The sequence below is a fragment of the Canis lupus genome, chromosome 11 (assembly GCF_048164855.1).
Source record: "Canis lupus baileyi chromosome 11, mCanLup2.hap1, whole genome shotgun sequence".
In the NCBI taxonomy this organism is placed as follows: Eukaryota; Metazoa; Chordata; class Mammalia; order Carnivora; family Canidae; genus Canis; species Canis lupus.
Genome location: NC_132848.1, coordinates 64,396,198 through 64,419,304, shown reverse-complemented (window position 1 = coordinate 64,419,304; position 23,107 = coordinate 64,396,198). Strand labels below are relative to the sequence as shown.

Genomic DNA, 23,107 nt, shown 5'->3' with positions numbered 1-23,107 from the left:
GTATATAAAGCCTTGTGCACTTCTCAGTGCTAAGTATGAATAAACACAGCATGCATGTTGCCTGTCACTTTCCACAGAAATATCTTCATTCCCCCAAATAACCATGTACTCCTCTCAAATCACCTTGAAATTTCTGCTGTAGCTTCCTAACTGGGGTCCTTAATATCTATGTTTTTGTGTCCCTAATATTCACCATGAAGGATTTAGCATGGTATTTTTGTTTTTTCAAAGGGATTTAATGCAAGGAATTGATGGGTTTGATAAGGCCAAGAGAGGGCCATTGATGTACCACAAGTGTTAGTAAATGCAGGAGGCAGATACTAACCTTAGGGCTGGGGGAACAAAAGGAAAGAAAGGGTTGCCAGAAGCTGGAAGGTGTATAACTGTACAATTTGATTTTTCACCTAAACATGTACCCATGATACCACGACTATAATCAAGTTATTCACCTTTGTGATTGCCTTTGCCTTTTCTTTTACCCTTCCTCCTCCCCAGTCGTTCTGTCATTCATTGGATTAGCTGGAGTAGAATGGCTGGATCATGCAGGAGATGTGTGTTTAACTGCCAAACTACTTTCCAAAATGATTGTATCATTTTACATTCTCACTAGCAGCACAGTTGACCTGTAAACAATGTATAAGGGGTTAGGGGAACTAACCCCCTGGCAATCACAAATCCATGTAAAACTTTTGACTTCCCCAGTATTTAATCACTGATAGTCTACTTTTGACTGGAAGCCTCACCTATAAGAGTTGATGAAGGGACGCCTGGGTTGCACAGTGGTTTGGCACCTGCCTTTAGCCCAGGGTGTGATCTTGGAGACCCGGGATTGAGTCCCACATGGGGCTGCCTGCATGGAGCCTGCTTCTCCCTCTGCCTGTGTCTCTGCCTCTCTATTTCTTATGAATAAATAAATATAATCTTTAAAAAAAAAACAGGTGATGAACACATATTATGTATGTTATATGTGGTTTTTTTTTTTTTTTTTTTTTAAAGACTATCCATGAGAGACGGCGGGGGGGGGGGGTGCAGAGACACAGGCAGAGAGAGAGAAGCAGTACTGTAGTAAGATATATCTTAGATAGGTATATTTTAGTGTCTATCTTTCTGTTGATCAGTGTTGGTGTTTTAAATGGATAGATTTTGCAATAAACATTTGGCAGGAGAAAAGAACCTTACTGTCATTCAGAATGGCTTTGATGGAAGAATGTACCAAATAAGTGGATCTGTGCTGTTAAAACCTGTTATTCAAGGGTCAACTGTAATTATTGAATCTTTAATAAAAGTTCTTTAGTGATGAAATATACATGACAGTAATTGCCATTTTAAGTGTATAGTTCATTGTCAAATACATTCACAGTATTGTACAACCATTACCACTATCTCCAAAATTTTTTCGTTATCCCAAATTGAAATTGTACCCATAAAACATTAACTCTCCCATTATACTGTCTCCCCAGTCTCCGTTAACCACTATTAAACACGTTCTATCTCTGTGAATTTGCCTGTTCTAAGTAACTCATGGAGGTGCAGTCTTAACAGTATTGTTTTTGTGTCCAGTTAATATCACTTAGCATATGTTTCCAAGGTTCATCCATGTTGTAGCCTTCAGTAACATCTGAATTTCATTTTTGTAAATGGCTGAGTATTCCATTGTCTACCATGTTTTGCTTACCGATTTATCTGTAGGTGGACATTTGGGTTTCCACCTTTTGCCTATTACAACGATGCTATAAACTTAAGAAAATTTTAATTTCTGTGTATCTTTTATACTTGTTTGGTATTTGAGGCCATAAGAGTGATGGCTCATTCCTCTTAAAATCACTAAACATGTAGGTGATAAATTACAATTTGGTTCTACCTTATTTGTATAGGCTCTATGTTAAGAATTCCTGCTCCTTGGTTGATTTTAGCTGTTTGTCTCTCATTTTGCTGTTTGTTCTGAAATATTTCATTAAGTAAGGAGTAGGAACCATACTCTGGATTCATCTGGACAAGAAAGTGTGAAGTAAATAGGTATATTATAGTGCCTATCTTTCTGTTGATCAGTATTGATGTTTTATTTTATTTTTATTTTTTAAAGATTTTATTTATTCATGAGAGACACAGAGGCAGAGACATAGGCAGAGGAAGAAACAGGCTCCCCATGGGGACCCCGATGTGGGACTTGATCCCGAAACTCCAGGATCATGACCTGAGCCAAAGGCAGATGCTCAGCTGCCAAGCCACCCAGGTGTCCTAGTGTTGGTGTTTTAAATGGATAGATTTTTGCAATAAACATTTGGCAGGAGAAAAGAACCTTACTGTCATTCAGAATGGCTTTGATGGAAGAATGTACCAAATTTGCATTGTTAGAGCTTAAGAGTGTTAAATATTTAAGTTTAATTGGATGGGCCCATGACTCAGTCAGTAGAACAAATAACTCTTAATCTGAGATTTGTTTTTGAGGCCTGCCTTGTAAGTAGATTTTACTTCAGAAAAATAATAAGGGTACCTGGCTGGGTCATTTGGAAGAGCATGTGACTCTTGATCTCAGGGTTGTGGGTTTGAGCCCCACATTGGATGCAGAGATCCCTAAATATGAATAAACTTTAAAAACTTAAAGTAGATTTGGATACTTTTTAAGTATTGCACAAAGGTTGGAACTGGAATGAACTCAGTTTTGTCTGTAGTTTTACTTGACGTTGCATTTTCTCTAGAACATGAAAATCAGCCACTTTGAAAGAGGAATCAGAATCGAATGTGCAACTTTTTTTATTTAATGTATTTTATAATCTGTCTCAGAATGCAATTTTTTTAGTAGGTAGAATCTGGTATTTGTTTCCAGTTACTACTTCATGGCAATCTATCACTGACCAGATAGGATGGTAAGGGTACAACCATATGATTAAAATATTGAAAAATAGGGCTTCTGGGATACCTGGGTGTGGCTCAGTCAGTTATGTGTGAGACTCCATTCACCTCTGGTCATGATTTCAGAGTTGCAGGATCTAGCCCGCGTGGGGCTTTGGGCTGTGTGCTCAACATGCAGTGTACATGTTCCTCTCCCTATATTCCTCCCTGTGCCCCAAATAAATAAATAAAATCTTTCCTTTAAATGTAGGGTTTTTCCTTCCATGGGAATATGGCTCCATCAGGAAGTGTAACATTTTAAAGGGTTTTAGTGAGGAACATTTGGTGGCTCATTCAGTTAGGAATCTAACTCTTGATCTCAGAGTGGTCAGTTTAAGCCCCTCATTGGGCTCCATGCTGGGTGTGGAGCCTAGTTTAAAAACTCAAAAAACTAAACCATTTATAAGGTATTTCTGTGAATCCTTTATGAAAATTAGGTTTGGTAATGCATTTCTTTTACTCTTTCATCAAGTATCACTTTTTAGAAGGTGTTCCTAGGGGATATGATTATTGCCGAGAAAATAATTTGCAAGATGATGGGGCAGCCTGGGTGGCTCAACGGTTTAGCCTCACCTTTATCCCAGGGTGTGATCTTGGAGACTCAGGATCAAGTCCCACCCACATCGGGCTCCCTTCATGGAGCCTGCTTCTCCCTCTGCCGTCTCTGTCTCTCTCTCTCTCTCTCTCTGTCTCTCATGAATAAATAAATAAAATCTTAAAAAAAAGACTTGGCAACATGATGGGTAATTTCTAAGGCAGGATGGAGTTTATGTTATTTATTTATATGGATGGGGCTTATTTTAATCAAACCTTTTCAGCTAGCTAAAGTTGACGCTATCCAATTACTAAGTTTATGTTGACTATTTGACATTGCTCTCTTAGTGGGACTGTCAAAGACATTTTTCTTGATCTTGAAAATAGATTATAAAAAGATAAATGCATAAGCTCTGAGATTTGGAAAAATTACATGTTAAAATCGGCCTTCCCATGACGTGTTAGACTTTTTTTTATACTAGTGTATATTAAAGAAATTGTACATGGCTGGTTTAAAAAAATTTTTTTTAAGGGTTTATTTGAGAGAGAGCATGTACACACAAGTTGGGAGAGGGGCAGAAGGAGGACAAGCAGACTCCCTGCTGAGCATGGAGTCCAAAGCAGGGTGCCATCCCATGGCCCTCAGATGTGGCCTGAGCCAAAATCAAGAGTCAGATGCTCAACTGAGCTACCTGCACACTCTATGCTTTTTTAAATAGCTAATAGCATCTTTATTTTTTATACCACTTTTTTATAAAGATTTTATTTATGTATTCATGATAGAGAGAGAGAGGCAGAGACACAAGCGGAGGGAGAAGCAAGCTCTGTGCCAGGAGCCTGACGCGGGACTCGATCCCAAGTCTCCAGGATCGCGCTCTGGGCCAAAGGCAGGCGCCAAACCGCTGAGCCACCCAGGGATCCCCTTATATCACTTTTCAATAAGTTGAAGGTTAATTAAAGCTTTTGAGGTGAGTTTTTGTTCAAATTGAGAACAGGATGAGGAGGCTACATATAAAAGATATTGAGGTGCTTAGGTGGCTCAGTTGCTTAAGTGTCGGACTCTTGATTTCAGCTCCAAGTTATCTCAGGTTTGAGATACTGAACTGCACTGGGCTCCGATCCTGCGTGAGATTCTCTTACCTCCCTCTGTTCCTCCCTGTGTGCTTGGTGGTGCGCGCACATGCGCGCGCACACACTCTCTCTCTCTTTAAACATAGTTAAGTGAGGGGCACCTGACTGGCTCAGTTGGTAGGACATAAGAGTCTTGTTTTTAGTATTGAGTTTGGACTCCCCCCCCCCATGTTCAGTATAGAGATTATATATAAGAAATAACTTTTTAAAAAATGTTAATGAGGGATCCCTGGGTGGGGCAGCGGTTTGGCACCTGCCTTTGGCCCAGGGCAGGATCCTGGAGACTTGGGATCGAATCCCACGTCGGGCTCCCAGTGCATGGAGCCTGCTTCTCCCTCTGCCTATGTCTCTGCCTCTCTCTCTCTATGTGTGACTATCATAAATAAATAAAAAAAAATTTAAAAAAAAATGTTAATGATTTTATGAATCCTTTGAAAAGCTTGATGATTGAGCAACAAGAACATAGTTGAACTTGCAGTGTTTCTGATTAAATAAAAAATTTTTTTAAATCTTTATGTATATGTATGTGTCAAATTTTCTTGATTCCCAAAGAAGAGCTTAGAAAGCTACTGGAAGGAATATCCTAGGGGCGCTTGGGTGGCTCAGTTAAGTATCCAAATTCTTGATTTTGGCTCAGGTCATGATCTCAGGGCCCCCATGCTGGGCACTACACTGGGCGTGGTGCCTGCTTAGGATTCTTTCTCTTGCTTACCCTTTGTCCCTCCATTCTCTCTCCCTCTAAAAAAGAAAAAATATTTCAGCTTCTTCACTTACACTTTTAGAATAGTAGGAAACCGATAAATTCATTTTAATTTTTACAGATTATAATGTTTTAATGACTTCTTTAGGAAGTACATTGTTTTAAGAAATTGATTTGAATGTCACTGTTAAGTCTTAAAAGCTGAGCTTTTCCTGCTGCTTCTACCCATTTGGCTTTTCTTCCTTGATAAGCATGACTCTTGTGTATTTTCTCTTTTTTACTTAAAATGTAAAACTGTTCTTAATTGAGCTGCTCTAATCTTTTTAAATTTTGGGTAATCCATGGGAAAGGATTTGGGAAAGAAGTTAAAGTACTTACTGACCTAAACTTTGTACTAGTAGTAGATTCTAGACAGACATTTTTATGTGCCGTAGTACTTGATCAGAAAAGGTGTTGTTCCAGTGTTCTGAAGGGACTGAAGTACAATCATTGTAGAGTGACATTAAATTAAGATTGTGTATGGTCTGTGGGAAGCTTCCTTTTCTTATTATTTCACTTTTTCCCTGTTTTCATCTTTTACCCTTTGCTCCATCTACAGGAGAACCTCAGAAGCCTCTGAAAAGAGAGGGAGAAGATACTTAATTGATTTAATTGGTAACAGAAGAGTTGACAGATCTCTGTTTGATCCTATTTTCTTGTTCTCTGAGGCTGAGAAAAGCCTCCAAATAAATATCTCAACTAGAGGCAGCAATAGTAGTTTTAGACATTGTCCTCATTCCTAATGACAGATTAAGAAGAAAACTACTAAATCTCTCATGGCTATATGTTTCCCATGTTAAAAGGTTTCAGAGGGATTTCTATTACTGTTTTTTTTTTCTTTCTTAGAACTGCCATTTCCTCAATTTTTTAAAGAGGCCTTAGTGATAGTAATTTATATGTAAAGAACAGAAGGGCAAACCATACTAGAATTATGTTTTGGTTAAATATTTTAGATACTATTGATATGTGGGATTGTTTTGTGGGCTATCCTAAATAATTGGTATAATTCAGCTTTTTAAAAAAATTTATAGTTGTCATAATATTAATTTTAGGTATACAGAAGCTTTCTTTTTAAATTTGATTCGGAGATCCTTGGGTGCCTCAGCAATTTGGCACCTGCCTTTGGCCCAGGGCGTGATCCTGGAGTCCTGGGATCGAGTCCCGTATCAGGCTCCCTGCATGGAGCCTGCTTTTCCCTCCTATGTCTGCCTCTGTCTCTGTGCCACTCGTGAATAAATAAATAAAATCTCAAAAATAAAATACATTTGATTTTCCTAATTGTTTCCCTTTTTACTGTCTTACTAAAACTAGCCCTGATTTTGTGTTCACAAAGTCTGTTCATTTGAAATAATTTCAGTTAGAAGTGTTGCCCCAAAAATATAGAATGCACACCTTTTAGCTTATTCTAATATTAACAACTTCTACAAGCATAATAAAATTACCAAGCCGTAAGACAAACATTGGTCAGTACTATTAACTGTGGACATTAATTCAGATTTCACAAGTTTTCTGTCTAATGTCCCTTTTCTGTTTTACTGTTTGGTTAGTTGGGTCATTTTAGTCTCCTAATCTATGACAGTTTTTAATCCTTACTTGATAGGTCTTGGACACTTTTGATGAGTTCTGGTCAGTAAGTTTTGTTGAATGTATTTCAATTTAGGTTTGTCTGCTTTCTCATGATTTTTTTGGCAAGATATCACAACATGTGATGTCTTCAGTCCACCATGACACAGTGCAAATGATACCAGTACATTTAATTATTCATTTATTAACGTTTATTAGCTGGTGGTTCCTGCCGCTTTTCTGTTTACAGAATTAATGTTTTTTTTGTCAGATGATCTTGGGAAGTAATTTGACTACACTGACTGGTATCTTATTTCTTCTGAAAGATTTGGCCATTCTCCTTAGCCGTTCATTGGTGGTTCTCATTTGTAACATTTAGTATTGCGGTTTTTGCCTAGTAGAACTGTTAAAAATGTAAATGACCTAGTTTAAAATTGGATGGTATGTAAAAACCAGTTAAATTTTTGGCACCTAGCAGTTTTTCAAGTGTCTTAAACTATGAATTAAGAATATTGATACTTGGGATCCCTGGGTGGCGCAGCGGTTTGGCGCCTGCCTTTGGCCCAGGGCGCGATCCTGGAGACCCGGGATCGAATCCCACATCGGGCTCCCGGTGCATGGAGCCTGCTTCTCCCTCTGCCTGTGTCTCTGCCTCTCTCTCTCTCTCTCTCTGTGACTATCATAAATAAATAAAAATTTAAAAAAAAAAAAAAAAAAAAAAAAGAATATTGATACTTGACATTACATTTTTCCATTGATTGATAGCCCTCATGTGACATTATTGTACTAATAAAGTTTTTCCATAGTAAAGAAATTATCTTCATAATTAATGGTTTTAAATGTTTAGTTATTTGAAATATATGAAAGGAAATGAGTAGTTTTGCTATAATTCCTATTTGAAGTACAAATGAAAGGGAATAAATTTACTACTTTAACTCAGGATTAAGGTAGTTTTACAATCAAATCAGCATTTTATTGCATTTGTATTATATATATATATATATACACACACACACACACACACACATATATATACTTATTGGTAAGTTTCTTCGCAAATCCCTTCTCCATGAAAATTTGAATCCAGAGTTCCAGATTTATTGGATCAGGCTTAGGGGACATAGTTCCAGAAAGTCTTAGCTGTATTTTCAGAAATCAGATTGCTCTGAAAGAAGATCATCATAGATCATTTGGTAGCTAATTAAATAAATGTGAGACTAATCTTTATTTTATATAGTAAGTAATATTTATTTAGGGATCCTACTTCTCAAACTCCTCGGGTATGTTAATGTGGGTTTACAGTATAACTTTAAAACTTAGGGGACCAGGGTGCTTGGGTGGCTCAGTTTCAGCATTTGACTCATTAAAGATTTTATCCACTTACAAGAGAAAAGGAGCGTGCGTGAGGAGGAGAGAGAAAGAATCTCAGATTCCCGTTCTGAGTCTGGAGCCTGATTCTGAGTGTGGTGCTTGCTTAAAATTCTCTCCCTTTATTTGCCCCCCCCCCCCCCCCATAAGTAAAGAGTAGGTTGTATTAAGATACTCTTTAAGTAAATAACATTAGAAACCAAGCTTTCTCCTTAACCCTTCTTCCATATTGTAGTGGAGGACTAGTTAAAAGTCGTATTTCCAGGATTACCTTAATGTAACATCTGATCTTGATTTAGAAATATTTTACATGAACTTTATAGTGCTTACAAAATTACATCTTCAGGGGTTTTGTCGTTTTAATCCTTTAAAATAAATTTATGTGTGTGTTAAATAAATGGACAACATACTAGTCCCTTGTATTTTTTTTTATTTAAAAATTATGTTTTGGTATGTTTAACAAGTATAGCATTAAAGAACATCTTAGACGATAATTTGTAATTGTTAAACCTGTATTTGGTAAAGGTAACAAATTAAAACTTTAAAGGAGTAGTGCACGAAAGCGATTGGCATTAAAAAATGTCAATATTGGGGATCCCTGGGTGGCTCAGCGGTTTGGCGCCTGCCTTTGGCCCAGGGCACGATCCTGGAGTCCCGGGATCGAGTCCCGTGTTGGGCTCCTTGCATGGAGCCTGCTTCTCCCTCTGCCTGTGTCTCTGCCTCTCTCTCTATGTCTATCATGAATAAATAAATAAATCTTTTAAAAAATGTCAGTATTGCTGATGGGATTGGGGTTTATTATCTGACTTTACTTTTATCTCCCCCAGTTTTTGTTGTTGTTGCTGAAGATTTATTAGCATGCTCTAAAAGTGTTGAATACTTTTTTTAATAGGAATTAAAAAATACGTTGTTGGCCTCATTATCAAGACGTCATCTGACCCAACTTGTGTAGAGGTAAGACCATTTTTGAAGATTAGTGTGAGAATGTAAAATCATTTAAATATTAAATCTTGAACTTAAATCTACTTATAACAGGCATACAAACATGCACAACAATCATTTACAGTAGCTCTAATTATTTTTCTCAAAGGGATTTCTTTGCTTATGTTCTTACTTACTAAACCTGTTTTAGACTTCTAATCTAAACTTTTTTTTTTTTTTTAGAAGGAAAAGGTGTATATTGGGAAATTAAATATGATTCTTGTTCAGGTAAGCTTTGACTCAATTCATTATTTTCCTTAATTAAATGCTTCACTCAGGCTGATTAGTGGAACAAAATATTCAAACGGACTTTTATTAAGTAACTAGACTAACATCTTGAAGTAGTACTACTAGTAGTTTTTATAATAACTATAATAGTTAATCTATTGTTTCACATTTGAAATTGTAAATTTGCTACAAAACATCAGATACTATACTGTAAACTCTTCTGTGGCTCCATATGGATCAGATTTGTTAAAGAGCTTTCTCATTTGCCTGTTACTGTGCAGATTTCCTTTCCATGTTATCTCTGTTTGAATTCATTCCTTAATGCTTTTTCACACTTTCTAAAGTCTCAACTTCAAAACTATTTATTTACATACTATGATAGAACATTTTCTTGAGAACATTAATTGGTGTGTGAGGGGCAGCCCCGGTGGCTTAGCGGTTTGGTGCCGCCTTCAGCCCAGGGTGTGATCCTGGAGACCCAGGATCAAGTCCCACATCGGGCTCCCTGCATGAAGCATGCTTTTCCCTCTGCCTCTGTCTCTGTCCCCCACCCCCCGCCGCCGCCGTGTGTCTCTAATAAATAAATAAATAAATAATATTTAAAAAATAATTGAGAAAAAAATAGATTTTTCTATTTAAGTCATGAAAATATGTGGGTTTTCATTCACTAAATCACACTGATATTTATACTGAGGACATTTGTTGTTAGCCTACCTTTGGGATGAAGGAGGAGTACAAAGAAATTAGTTAGCTCTTGGGGGCACCTGGGTGGCTCAGTGGTTTGAGAGTCTGCCTGTGGCTCAGGTTGTGATCCGAGTCCTAGGATCGAGCCCTGCATCAGGTTCCCCACAGGGAGCCTGCTCCTCCCTCTGCCGGTATCTCTGCCTCTCTCTGGGTCTCTCATGAGTAAATAAATAAAATCTTTATTGAAAAAAAAAATTAGCTCTTGTTAAAAGGTGGGCAATAATTGGGTTAGGAAAAAACCCTAGTATACAAAATACACAGTACAGACTTGAAATACAATCCAATTTTCGTCAGTGATGATTCTATCCCCAATTGTAATGCTGTTTCTTAGAAATTTATGTAGATAATATTACATTTCAAGGCTCAGATTCCACCCAAAGAAAATGGCTCTCACTGTCGATCACCTTTTTATTGCTTAAGAGTTTCACTTTGAGGGCAGCCCTGGTGGCTCAGCAGGTTTAGTGCCACCTCCAGCCCAGGGCGTGATCCCGGAGACCCGGGATCGAGTTCCACATCAGGCTCCCTGCATGGAGCCTGCTTCTCTTCTCCCTCTGCCTGTTTCTCTGCCTCTCTGTGTGTGTGTGTCTCTATGAATAAATAAAATGTTAAAAAAAAAAAAAACTGTTTTACTTTGAGTCTACTTAGGATAATTTGAACATATGTGTCTGACTAATATTGATACGCATGCACATTATTAGGACAGCCTAGACTGAGGTGCATGGCTGCTGGCTCAGTCAGTGGAGTATGCAACTCTTGATCTTGGGTGTGAGTTCAAGACTCTCTTAAACTTTAATAAAAAGAACCAGACTAGATCATTTGGGATAACTGAGAGGTGTTCTGGGCATTTGAAGCCAAAAACTTTATCTGTGTTCTACTTTATCCAATTTATTCTATAGAGGATGACACATTTCCTCTCTTAGTCAAGGAGGAGAAAATGAAAAGTGTGGGTGTTACTAACTCTTGCTTATAGTATTACACAAGTTCTTTGAAGTTTGTTTTGCCATCGAGAAGTGAAACTAAATTAACATCTATTTTATTTTAGATATTAAAACAAGAATGGCCAAAACACTGGCCAACTTTTATCAGTGACATTGTTGGAGCAAGTAGGACCAGTGAAAGTCTCTGTCAGAATAATATGGTGATTCTTAAACTCTTGAGTGAAGAAGTATTTGATTTCTCTAGTGGACAGATAACTCAAGTGAAAGCAAAGCATTTAAAAGACAGGCAAGTAATTTTTTTTGTTTTAGAATTTCTAAATTATTCCTGAAGAGATTTAAAGGAATTTGGAGGTGATTATAATTTTTTGAGAAATTGTGATTGTTAATGTGATAAATTACTTTTAATTATTTTTTAGTACAAATTTAAATAGTCTTAGAGTAGACCTAATCTTCTAAATCTGGAGGTTTGAAAAGTATGTGTGATGATAAAGGTAGGATATCACACTTTCAATTGTCACAGCTCAATAACTTTATACTTCTCATGCAAAAGAAATCTAGGTCAGGAATTCCCAGAAACCTTTGGGATCTGTATATAAACGGTTGACTACTTAAATATAAGCCCAAGAAATGACTTGGATCCAAATGGCAACTGATTTGTTACCAGCCCTGCATCTTGAGAATGTGCCTCTTTCTTTTCTTTCACTTCAAGTAATAAAAATTTGTTGCGGTCTTTAGGACACAGTGGTATTTCACCTTTATATATTCAGGCTAACGTCTGTATTCATAATTTTAACTCTGTTTCTGTGTATAACCACATTGTAGGATTTGAGAGATAAATAAACACATATACATACCCCCCTCTTCTAGTTTGGACAGAGTTTTGTTTCAACTATCTTGATTTAACATCTTAAAAAAAGACCAGACTGATTGAAATTATTTCAGATTAGACTAAGGATGACAGGAACCTCTTCTTTATGGATAATCTTTGAGAGAGTGATATTACAGGTAGTTCTAGCAACTTTGTAACATTTGATGAAGTTGTTGATACTTGTGTTTAAATAGTAACTGGAGTTTTTAATGACCAAATTACTGAAATCTTTTGTAATTTTGTTAGTATGTAAATAATTTCTCTGTCTTCTAAACTGATCAATTCTTTTTTTTTAGCATGTGCAATGAGTTCTCCCAAATTTTTCAGCTGTGTCAGTTTGTGATGGTAAGTGCTTTTGATACCGTTTTTTAAAAGTAACACTTAATTATATGAAGAGGATTATTTACAAGTATGTTTTTGTTATAGGAAAATTCCCAAAATGCTCCACTTGTACATGCAACTTTGGAAACATTGCTTAGATTTCTGAATTGGATTCCACTGGGATATATTTTTGAGACCAAGTTAATCAGCACGTTAATTTATAAGGTATAGTGAATACATCTCAGTTCTTATCACTGGATAGTTCCATATATTTTTAATTTCTAATGGTCTTTGCTCTAGAAAAGCTTGCATTTATAAGCATAACCTACCAATGTTGTGTCTAATATGAGAAACTGCTTAGAAGAACTTTTCTTTAGTTTCAGTTAATCTGTGTAATGGTGTCAAACTCTCAGGAATTCCTTGTGAACAGCTATTAAGGGATTTGATTTTAGTTTGCTATATAGGTCACAGTAAGGTAAGTTAAGGCTATAAAATGGAAGGTCTGGTTTCTTTCCTGTTTTTGTTTCTGTTTTAAAGCAGCAGCATGCAACACCTGTGTAAACTCTTAATACTTGTTCATCCAGAGACGACCGCTTATCAATAGGTTGTATTATCTTTCCAGATGCTTTCTTGGCAAATAGAAGGAATAAATTTGTATGCTTAACTGAGAAGATTATTATAACTTAACATTTGAGGTTTTGTAGTTTAGGGCTTGATAAGGTAATACATTATTCTAATATATGAATTTACAATATTGGAGACAGTTTACTGTTGACAGTGTATACATAAGTATATATATAACTTTGCTATTGTCAGTGGTACAAGAGGAAACTAAGTAATACAGCATTTATGTACCTGTCTATTTTGCATAAATGTTTATACATATAATTGTCAGATCAATGAACATAATCCATTTAAGGCTTTTTGATGCTTACCAAATTGCCATCCATAAGTGGTATGCCACTTTCATACTTTCTTAACAAATAGAATATGAAAGAGCCAGTTTTACCATACATTTGTTAATCGTATGTGTATCGCCCATCTCCTAAAATCCTGAGCAGTTATAAATCTTGGGTCTTTTTTAGACTATACATAAAATATGATGTCGTTAAAAGTCCTAAAATGGGTCCTGGGAAAATTACTAAGTGACTTTGTGTTTAGATGTCTGAAGACAGATCAGAAGAGGCTCAGTTTTTTCCTAAAGCATTTACTGTTTGTTGGGTAGATAATGAAATTTCCTCTATATATGTGCAAAACAAAATATCCATGGATTGATCTGATTTTTTTCCCATCTTATGATCCTGATTGTTAAAACCTTTATTTTTCTTAATTGTTAAGTAAAATATTACAGGCCATTTATTTTTTGCTTCCTTTTTTTAAAATTTTAAAATAGTTCCTGAATGTTCCAATGTTTCGAAATGTCTCTCTGAAGTGCCTCACTGAGATTGCTGGTGTAAGTGTAAGCCAATACGAGGAACAATTTGTAACGCTCTTTACACTGACAATGATGCAGCTAAAACAGGTAATACAACACTCTTAAGATCTGAGCAAACCATTTTAATGCCTTAGAAAAATTTGAGTTGGAGTTGAACTGTTCTGTCATAACTAATCATAACTATTGTGATTGTATATTTTTTACTTCATTTGATCGCTATACAGTGTATATTTATTAAAATAAGATTAGGCAGACATTCTAATGAACATTTGGAAATTCCTTGAAATAGAGATTCTGGAAGTATCCGAGGAATTTATTTACATAGACTTTTTAGAAGCTTGGAAACCTGGGGTTTAATATTACCTCTTGTTTCTGACTTTGACTCCGAAATGAAGAGATTGTACATTAACAGTCTTGATTAGGTATATATGAAATTGTTTAGAGTGTTAACCATAATACATTACCTTAGTGATCCAAATGAATTACTTAAATGTTCTTGTTTTTTAATAACACTAAGGAAGGAAAAGTCTGATACAGGGAAAAAATGAAAAGATACTTTGTGAAATCTTACTGTTTGTAACATTTTTAAAAACCACTAGAATGCAAAAATGCGATAGTGTAAACTGACAATGGATTCCTAGTGAAGAATAATCTAAGTCTGGCTTATAATATCAGTAACAAGGTGGTGAAATCTTGGTACTTAAAAGTAATATCTTTTGTTGATTTTTTTTAAGATGCAGACTAATGGTCCCTGTTTAAACTTGTAGATGCTTCCTTTAAATACCAATATTCGACTTGCATACTCAAATGGAAAAGATGATGAACAGAACTTTATTCAAAATCTCAGTTTGTTTCTCTGCACCTTTCTTAAGGAACATGGTCAACTTATAGAGAAAAGGTTAAATCTCAGGGAAACACTCATGGAGGTAGGCTTTGTGGAGCCTTTGGCTTCTGAAATTCTTAAATAATGAAAATTGTTTCAAAAATGCCTTGTTATAAAAATGCCTTTGTTGTGAAATGTCTACCTTTTCTTTTTTAAATGTCTGTACCTTTGGGCACTTGGGTGGCTGGCTAAGAGTCTGCCTTCAGCACGGGATCCTGGGATAGAGCCCTGCCTGCTTGTCTCTCTCCCTCTACCCCACCTCCAACTCTTGTGCATGCATCACTCCTAAATAAATCCTTTTTATTTTTTAAAATATTTTATTTATTCATGAGAGACAGAGAGACGCAGAGACCCAGGCAGAGGGAGAAGCAGGCTCCATGCAGGGAGCCTGACCTGGGACTCAATCCTAGGTCTCCAGGATCACGCCCTGGGCTAAAGGCAGCACTAAACCGCTGAGCCCCCTGGGCTGCCCAATAAATCCTTTTTAAAAGTATCTTTCTTCCTCTGTCGTGTGTCTCTCCCCGCTCCCCGCATGCTTGTCTGGGTCTTCTCTCTCTCTCTCTCTCTCTCTCTCTCTCTCTCTCCCCTCTCTCTCCTCTCTCTGAAGTAAGTAAAACCTTTTTTTAAAAAAAATAAATAGGGATGCCTGGGTGGCACAGTGGTTGACCATTTGCCTTCAGTTGGGGAGCCTGCTTTTGCCTCTGCCTATGTCTCTGCCCCTCTCTGTGTCTCTCATGAAGAAAATAGTCTTTTAATATAAATAAGATGTTTGTACTTGTGACCTCTTCTTACCTATTGTCCATGCATAAAATATGTTAATTTTGAATTACAAGCTGAATTTGTTCTGTTTTCTGCATAATGCCAGATCAATAATTGATAATCACAATTCAATTCCTAATTGGTCTTCAGACATTTCTGAGATGAAAAGTCTAAAGATGTTTAGAAACTGAGGTATAATCTATATAATATAAAACTGTTTTTAGAGTGTACAACTGTAGTGAGAGTCACAGAATTATTAAGTGTCCTCTATTCTAAAACATTTTCATCACCCGCAAAGGGTGATGTACCCATTGAAATATATAGGTCCTTCGTTCTGGTCTTCTCCTGCCTCTAGCAACCACTAATTTGTTCCCTATGGATTTATCTATTCTGAACCTTTAATGTAAGTGAACTCCTAGTATATGGTGTATTGTAATTAGTGTTTTTCACCTAGTGTATTTTCAGGGTTCATTTGTGTTACAGCATGTACCAGTATTTCTTTTTTATAGCTGAATAACAGAACAATACATTGTATTGTATCCTAGTTTGTATACCCATTCATGAATCAATAGACATATAGATTGTTTAAACCTTTTGAGTATTTGTATCAAATGTCCCTTAATATCCATACGTTTTTAGGGAACTTTTAACATGTGTATTGACCAAAAAATATACAAAATTTTCGAAGTGTTGTAGAACATGTTTGAAGAAAGTACAACTTGCTCCTAGAGAATTTCTAGTCTATTAGATGAATAATGAAACCTCAGAATTGTGCAAAATGAAATATGAATTTTATTTTTATGTTTATTAACATAACAAATGGCAGGCAATTTGTGGGAAAAAATAATGTAAGGAAAAAAATAATGTAAGGAATTATTTTTAATATTTTCGGTGTTCTTTGTAGGCCCTTCATTATATGTTGTTGGTATCAGAAGTGGAGGAAACTGAAATCTTCAAGATTTGTCTTGAGTACTGGAATCACTTGGCAGCTGAACTTTATAGAGAGAGCCCGTTCTCTACATCTGCTTCTCCATTGCTATCCGGAAGTCAACATTTTGATGTTCCTCCCAGGAGGCAGCTATATTTGCCCGTGTTATCCAAGGTAACAATAAAGTGGGTGGTAAATGCTACTCCTATCTATTTCTTGCTGTAATTTTGAAGACTTACTGAAATAGTGGGTTTTATTTTATTTTGACTTTTATAATCTAAATAAAAGGTAGAAAAAGAGCATCCAACAACTTGACCATGTTTTCAAAGCTAGAAAATTGAGAAGGATTGTTTTAAGAACCATAGTGTTTTCGTAGAAGCAGATTGCATTCCAGTGAGTTTATTAGAAATGCAAATTAAAAGATCACCGACCGGCGTAATGAATCACTCTCAACAGGAAAGTTAATACTTTATGTTTTATTCGTGATAAACAATGCATGGAAATCATTGTTGTAGAATTACATTTTTTAAGATTTTATTATTTGAGAGAGAGGGAACAGACTCCCCGCTGAATAGAGAGCCCGATTTGGAGCTTGATCCAGGACACCTAGATCATGACCTGCACTAAAGGCAGACATGTAACAGAGTGAGCCATCCAGGTGCCCCTCAAATTACATTTCGTAATGTTTCTGTTCTGTATTGTGGGAACAGTTTTGGGGGTATGTTGGTCTAAAGTGTGAAGTGCTTATTTCAAAGATGTAATAGATTTTTCTTGTTTGGTTGAGCAGGTCCGTTTATTGATGGTTAGTCGTATGGCTAAACCTGAAGAAGTATTGGTTGTAGAAAATGATCAAGGAGAAGTTGTCAGAGAATTCATGAAGGATACAGATTCCATTAATTTGTATAAGAATATGAGAGAAACATTAGGTGAGTCAAGAAATCCTGCCGGTTTGATCTTTTTAATTCTCTTCTGGGGTGGAAATAACTAAGAAATGGCGCGTACTTTTCTGAATCTGTTAATAATCACTTTTATTGCTGTGCTATTTCTTATTAAATGTTTTTTGTTCATAGTTTAGAATTTGAACTTTTGGAACCTTTTCCCTTCTTTTGTAGTTTATCTTACTCATCTGGATTATGTAGATACAGAAAGAATAATGACTGAGAAGCTTCACAATCAAGTGAATGGTACAGAGTGGTCATGGAAAAATTTGAATACATTGTGTTGGGCAATAGGCTCCATTAGTGGAGCAATGCATGAAGAGGATGAAAAACGCTTTCTTGTTACTGTTATAAAGGTATGCAAGGGATACTACATGTGAACTGAGCTCTTGGGTAACTAAATTGTATTATTATAAATGACTGAAATTGCTCTCATTTTACAGGATCTTTTAGGATTATGTGAACAGAAAAGAGGCAAAGATAATAAAGCTATTATTGCATCAAATATCATGTACATAGTAGGTCAATATCCAAGATTTTTAAGAGCTCACTGGAAGTTTTTGAAGACTGTAGTTAACAAGTTGTTTGAATTCATGCATGGTAAATCCTTATTATTCAGCTATTTGTATTTATTGAACAAAAGAAACCCCAAATTTTCTTGAAATTTTTTGATAATATTTTTGTTTTGTTAGAGACCCATGATGGAGTCCAAGACATGGCTTGTGATACTTTTATTAAAATAGCTCAGAAATGCCGCAGGCATTTTGTTCAGGTTCAGGTTGGAGAAGTAATGCCATTTATTGATGAAATTTTGAACAATATCAACACTATAATTTGTGATCTTCAACCTCAGCAGGTACGTAGAGCACTGAGCATCGTAGTAGTATGCATATTCATAGACAATGAATACTACGGTGCCCATGTGGGTGGCTCAGTTGGTTGAGCATCCAACACTTCATTTTGGCCCAGGTCATGGTCTCAAGGGTTATGAGATCAGGCTTCACAGGGGTGGGGAACCTGCTTAAGATTCTCTCCCCCCTTGACCCAGTCTCCACCCAAAGAAAAGAAAATGACTACTATTTTTTTTTTTCTTATTTAAAGGTCTGTTTATTAGAGTAAGAGTACATGGTGGGTGGGAGGGCTCAATCTCAGGACCATGAGACCATGACCCAAGCCAAAACCCAAGTGTTGAATGCTTAACTGACTGTGCCACCCAGGCACCTCATGACTAGTATTTTACTCAGAATTCATAAATGGCAATAGAGTAACACCATTGGATTCATTCAACATACATCTATGGTTAAATTTTTTTAAATTCCAGTATAGTTAACATACAGTATTATATTAGTTATGTGTGTACAATATAGTGATTCAGCAATTCCATGTATTACCCAGTGCACTACTTACTCCCTATCACCTATATCACCTATCTCCCCAACCCACATCTCTGCTGGAGTCATTAAGTTTTCATTGTAGGACAAAAATTTAGCCAGAAGTTTATTAGGCTATTTTCTTACCTAATGTAAGTTGTTTCTCAGACTCAAAAAAGAAGGTCTAATACATATGTAAGTTGGTTGTTTGTGGTTATCCTTATGATGCATAAACATAAAATGTCTGCCATTTTACATAGGTCCATACATTTTATGAAGCTGTGGGGTACATGATTGGTGCACAAACAGACCAAACAGTACAAGAACATTTGATAGAAAAATACATGCTACTCCCTAATCAGGTTTGGGATAGCATAATCCAGCAGGCAACCAAAGTAAGTTCTACTCCTTTTTATCAAAGTTCAAATGGAATTCAAGAAGATCGTGTTATTTTCAAAAGTAACAAAAACTATACTGTCATTTTTTTCTGATTTGATGGTATATTGGGAATGTTAATCTATTCATAGTTGTAGCTACAGGTAATAAAGATTTCTGTGTTTCCCTATTTTGCATTGTAAATGTGGTAGTGATTTTGGAATAGGTGTGGGTAGTATTTTTTGCTTTAAATTTTCATGTGATAAATGAAATTTATTACTTGTCCTTCACAGAATGTGGATATACTTAAAGATCCAGAAACTGTCAAGCAGCTTGGTAGCATATTGAAAACAAATGTTAGAGCCTGCAAAGCTGTCGGACACCCCTTTGTAATTCAACTTGGGAGAATTTATTTAGATATGCTTAATGTATACAAGTGCCTCAGTGAAAATATTTCAGCAGCTATCCAAGCTAATGGTAAGTGATTCTGAATTTTTGTGGAATTGGTGAATAGCAAATCAATTTTACATTCAGTCTTGGGCAGCCTGGTGGCTTGGGTTTAACGCCGCCTTCAGCCCAGGGCCTGATCTTGGAGTCCCGGGATCTAGTCCCACGTCAGGCTCCCTGTACGGAGCCTGCTTCTCCCTCTCCCTATGTCTCTGCCTCTCTCTCTCTCTCTCTCTCTCATGAATAAACAAAATCTTAAAAAAAATTTTTTTTTACATTCAATGTTCATTTCTCAAAGATTTAAGTTAACTCTCCCAATGTTCCAAATGACAATTATTTTTAACTAGTTGCATATACCTTTTCCTTCTAAAATTAGTCTTCGTTTATTTTCCCAGTACATTCATCTGTGTGCCCTTGCCTTTATGCCTTTGGGTGGTAAATGGGAGCTATTATATCTGAAGTACATGTAACTGCCAATGTAGAGTTGTAGTTGTCAAGTTAGATTTCACTGGATTGTATTTTTTAGGCGAGATGGTTACAAAGCAACCATTGATTAGAAGTATGCGAACGGTAAAAAGGGAAACTTTAAAGTTAATATCCGGTTGGGTGAGCCGGTCCAATGATCCACAGATGGTAAGTGAAATGTTTTGCTTTTTAAGTTGATGCTGTATTCTCTGGTCTATGCACATAGCTCATTTAAAGGTAATTTCGAGGGAAATATTTGGGCTTATTTTACAATGACCTATTTTTTGAGTCCTTGAATGCTTGAAAATATTATGTACCATATTCCTAAGAAATTGCTGTTTGTGGAGGACACTAACAAGGTGATATTTAATAAGATAGCTTGGGTCATTTTTCACCCCCTGTGGATAGGTAGACATTTGGGAGAAATTTTTTTGTTTCTTCATGATTCTTCAGAGCAGTTTACAAAGCTGTCATTAATTTGACTCTGAAGTGAGAGTAAGGGCTTTCCCAGTGGAATGCTTAGAAATCTCTTTTACTCTTAATTTTTTTTAAGTTTTTAATCATTTCCAGAAAAGAAAATGGTTTCAGAAACTCAACCATACTCCATATATGCCTTAACATGGGAAAATGTGGGTTATTATTTTTTAAAGCGTGTATTTTTGATTTATTCTACCACTGATTGTCTTGATCCTTGAACATTACAAAGAATCTATCATGTTAATCTTTGGTTGACAAGTGTGCTGTTGCGTTTGTTCCAACAAATGAGATATTTTTCAGGGAACTTGTTCAGAAGACAGTTGTGGAATTCTCAAGATAATAAATGTTGAAAGATTTTAAACTAGTGTATTATGAGATCAGAAATGTATTTAAAATTGGACAAGAGGGGACGCCTGGGTGGCTCAGCAGTTGAGTGCCTGCCTTTGGCCCAGGGCATGATCCTGGAATCCTGAGATCAAGTCCCACATCAGGCTCCCTGTGTGGAGCCTGTTTCTCTCTCCCTATATGTCTCTGCCTCTCTGTGTGTCTCATGAATAAATCAATAAAATCTTTTTTAAGAAATAAAACTGGAGGGCAGCCCCAGTGGCGCAGCGGTTTAGCGCCGCCTGCAGCCCAGGGCGTGATCCTGGAGACCCTGGATCAAGTTCCGTATCAGGCTCTTTGCATGGTGCCTGTTTCTCTCTCTGCCTCTCTCTCTGTCTCTATGAATAAATAAATAAAGTCTTAAAAAAAAAAACTGGACAAAGATAAGATGAATTAAAGGAATGTGAAATTCACAATTTAGAGTAGCTTGGGCAAATTTTAGGAGTATCAGTGATAATAATGAGAGGGTATCAATTTACAACCAAGATTTGTATTGAATGGGGCAGTGAATTAAAAAAATACTCAAAAACAGGGATGCCTGGGTGGCTCAGCCGTTTGGCGCCTGCCTTCAGCCCAGGGCCTGATCCTGGAGACCCGGGATTGAGTCCCACACCAGGCTCCCTGCATATGGAGCCTGCTTCTCCCTCTGCCTGTGTCTCTGCGTCTCTCATGAATAAAAAAAAAAAATCTTTTTTTAAAAAAAATAAACACACTTAAGATCCATCTTGTTAGGAAAGAATTACTGAAGTGTTAAAAGTAAAATGAGAACAGTTCTGGTCTAAGATATCAAGTGGGTTATTGGAAAAATAATTGTGCTTATCCTTAAAATTTTACTAGACTTGTATTATATATAGTAAGTAGGACACTACTAACACTAGTGACCTTGTTACAAGAAACACTGTTTATTGTCCATATGGTAATAAAGAACCTATTAAAGACACATAAAGCTACACCTTAATATGACCCTGTTTACTGAGACTCATGTCTTCCTGGTACAGTTCTAATTCCTTTTACAAGAGTAAGTGGTGGCTTTGGGTTTTGTTTATTAAAGTATTTACCAGTTAGCATTCACTAAGTTTAATAAAAATCATTGAATGGATGTCTACTTTGTATTAGATATGCGCTGCTTGGTTTTTATAGATATTCATTGACAAAATTAATGCAGTATTGATTAGGAGGGCTTTTCTTTTCTTTTAGGTAAGTTATCCCATATAACATATCCCTAAAATCCTGGCCCTGCCATAGTAACGTGTAGCCAGTAACTTCATTTTGGGCCTTAGTTTAACCTTAGCAATTAGATTTGAAATATCAATATATCTGTGGCTCTTCCCAGCCTATTATAATTCCTTGGTTTCTTTTGGTAAAAAGTCTTAATGTCCAAAACCAAATTAAAAAACGGGATTTTCTAGGGGTACTTGGTGGCTCAGGTAGTTGGTCCAGCAACTGCGTTTGGCTCAGGTCAGAATCCCAAGGTTTGTGATTGAGTCCCCACATTGGGCTCCCTGCTCAGTGGGCGGCCTGTTGCTCTCATTCTGTCAAATAAACAACCTTTAAATTTTTTTTTTAAAAATAAAACGTGGGGGATCCCTGGGTGGCGCAGCGGTTTGGCGCCTGCCTTTGGCCCAGGGCGCGATCCTGGAGACCCGGGATCGAATCCCACATCGGGCTCCCGGTGCATGGAGCCTGCTTCTCCCTCTGCCTGTGTCTCTGCCTCTCTCTCTCTCTCACTGTGTGCCTATCATTAAAAAAAAATAAAAATAAAAAAATAAAACGTGGGATTTTCCAGTTTTAAGCAGATATTCAACCTAAATTTCAATATAACATTGACCTAGCTGTTTATGATGGTAAGCAAGTGCATAGGATAAAACTTGGGTAAAGTTTTTTTTTTTTTTTTTAACAGGTAGCTGAAAATTTTGTTCCTCCTTTATTGGATGCAGTTCTCATTGATTATCAGAGAAATGTACCAGCTGCTAGAGAACCAGAAGTGCTTAGTACTATGGCTATTATTGTCAACAAGTTAGGAGGACATATAACAGCTGAAATACCTCAAATATTTGATGCTGTTTTTGAATGCACATTGAATATGATAAATAAGGTATGTGGTTTACATTTCAGTATGGGAAATTCTGCATTATGTATCCTTGTAAGACTTGAAAGCATAAATGATAGCTATGGGATTAACTAGTTTAAATATTTGAACATTTAGACCAGAGAAGTACTTTTAAAAATATTAACTATTGGGCAGCCCTGGAGGCCCAGTGGTTTAGCGCCACCTTCGGCCTGGGGTATGATCTGGAGACCCGGGATCGAGTCCCACGTCAGGCTCCCTGTGTGGAGAC

General features: G+C 36.6%; 1 protein-coding gene across 5 annotated transcripts in view; it reads left to right on the top strand.

Annotated features, from left to right (window-relative positions):
• XPO1 (exportin 1) overlaps positions 1–23,107 on the top strand; it is a 47,370-nt gene that overhangs the window by 19,654 nt on the left and 4,609 nt on the right. For all 5 annotated transcript variants that reach the window (XM_072768508.1, XM_072768512.1, XM_072768510.1 and 2 more), the window contains 16 exons: positions 9,120–9,181; positions 9,392–9,436; positions 11,223–11,404; positions 12,283–12,331; positions 12,413–12,532; positions 13,701–13,829; positions 14,510–14,668; positions 16,289–16,486; positions 17,100–17,238; positions 17,425–17,606; positions 17,694–17,850; positions 17,943–18,106; positions 18,881–19,015; positions 19,289–19,472; positions 19,969–20,075; positions 22,669–22,863. In XM_072768508.1, the coding sequence (XP_072624609.1) occupies positions 9,120–9,181; positions 9,392–9,436; positions 11,223–11,404; positions 12,283–12,331; positions 12,413–12,532; positions 13,701–13,829; positions 14,510–14,668; positions 16,289–16,486; positions 17,100–17,238; positions 17,425–17,606; positions 17,694–17,850; positions 17,943–18,106; positions 18,881–19,015; positions 19,289–19,472; positions 19,969–20,075; positions 22,669–22,863 (2,207 nt within the window). The remainder of the gene's footprint in view (positions 1–9,119; positions 9,182–9,391; positions 9,437–11,222; positions 11,405–12,282; positions 12,332–12,412; positions 12,533–13,700; positions 13,830–14,509; positions 14,669–16,288; positions 16,487–17,099; positions 17,239–17,424; positions 17,607–17,693; positions 17,851–17,942; positions 18,107–18,880; positions 19,016–19,288; positions 19,473–19,968; positions 20,076–22,668; positions 22,864–23,107) is intronic.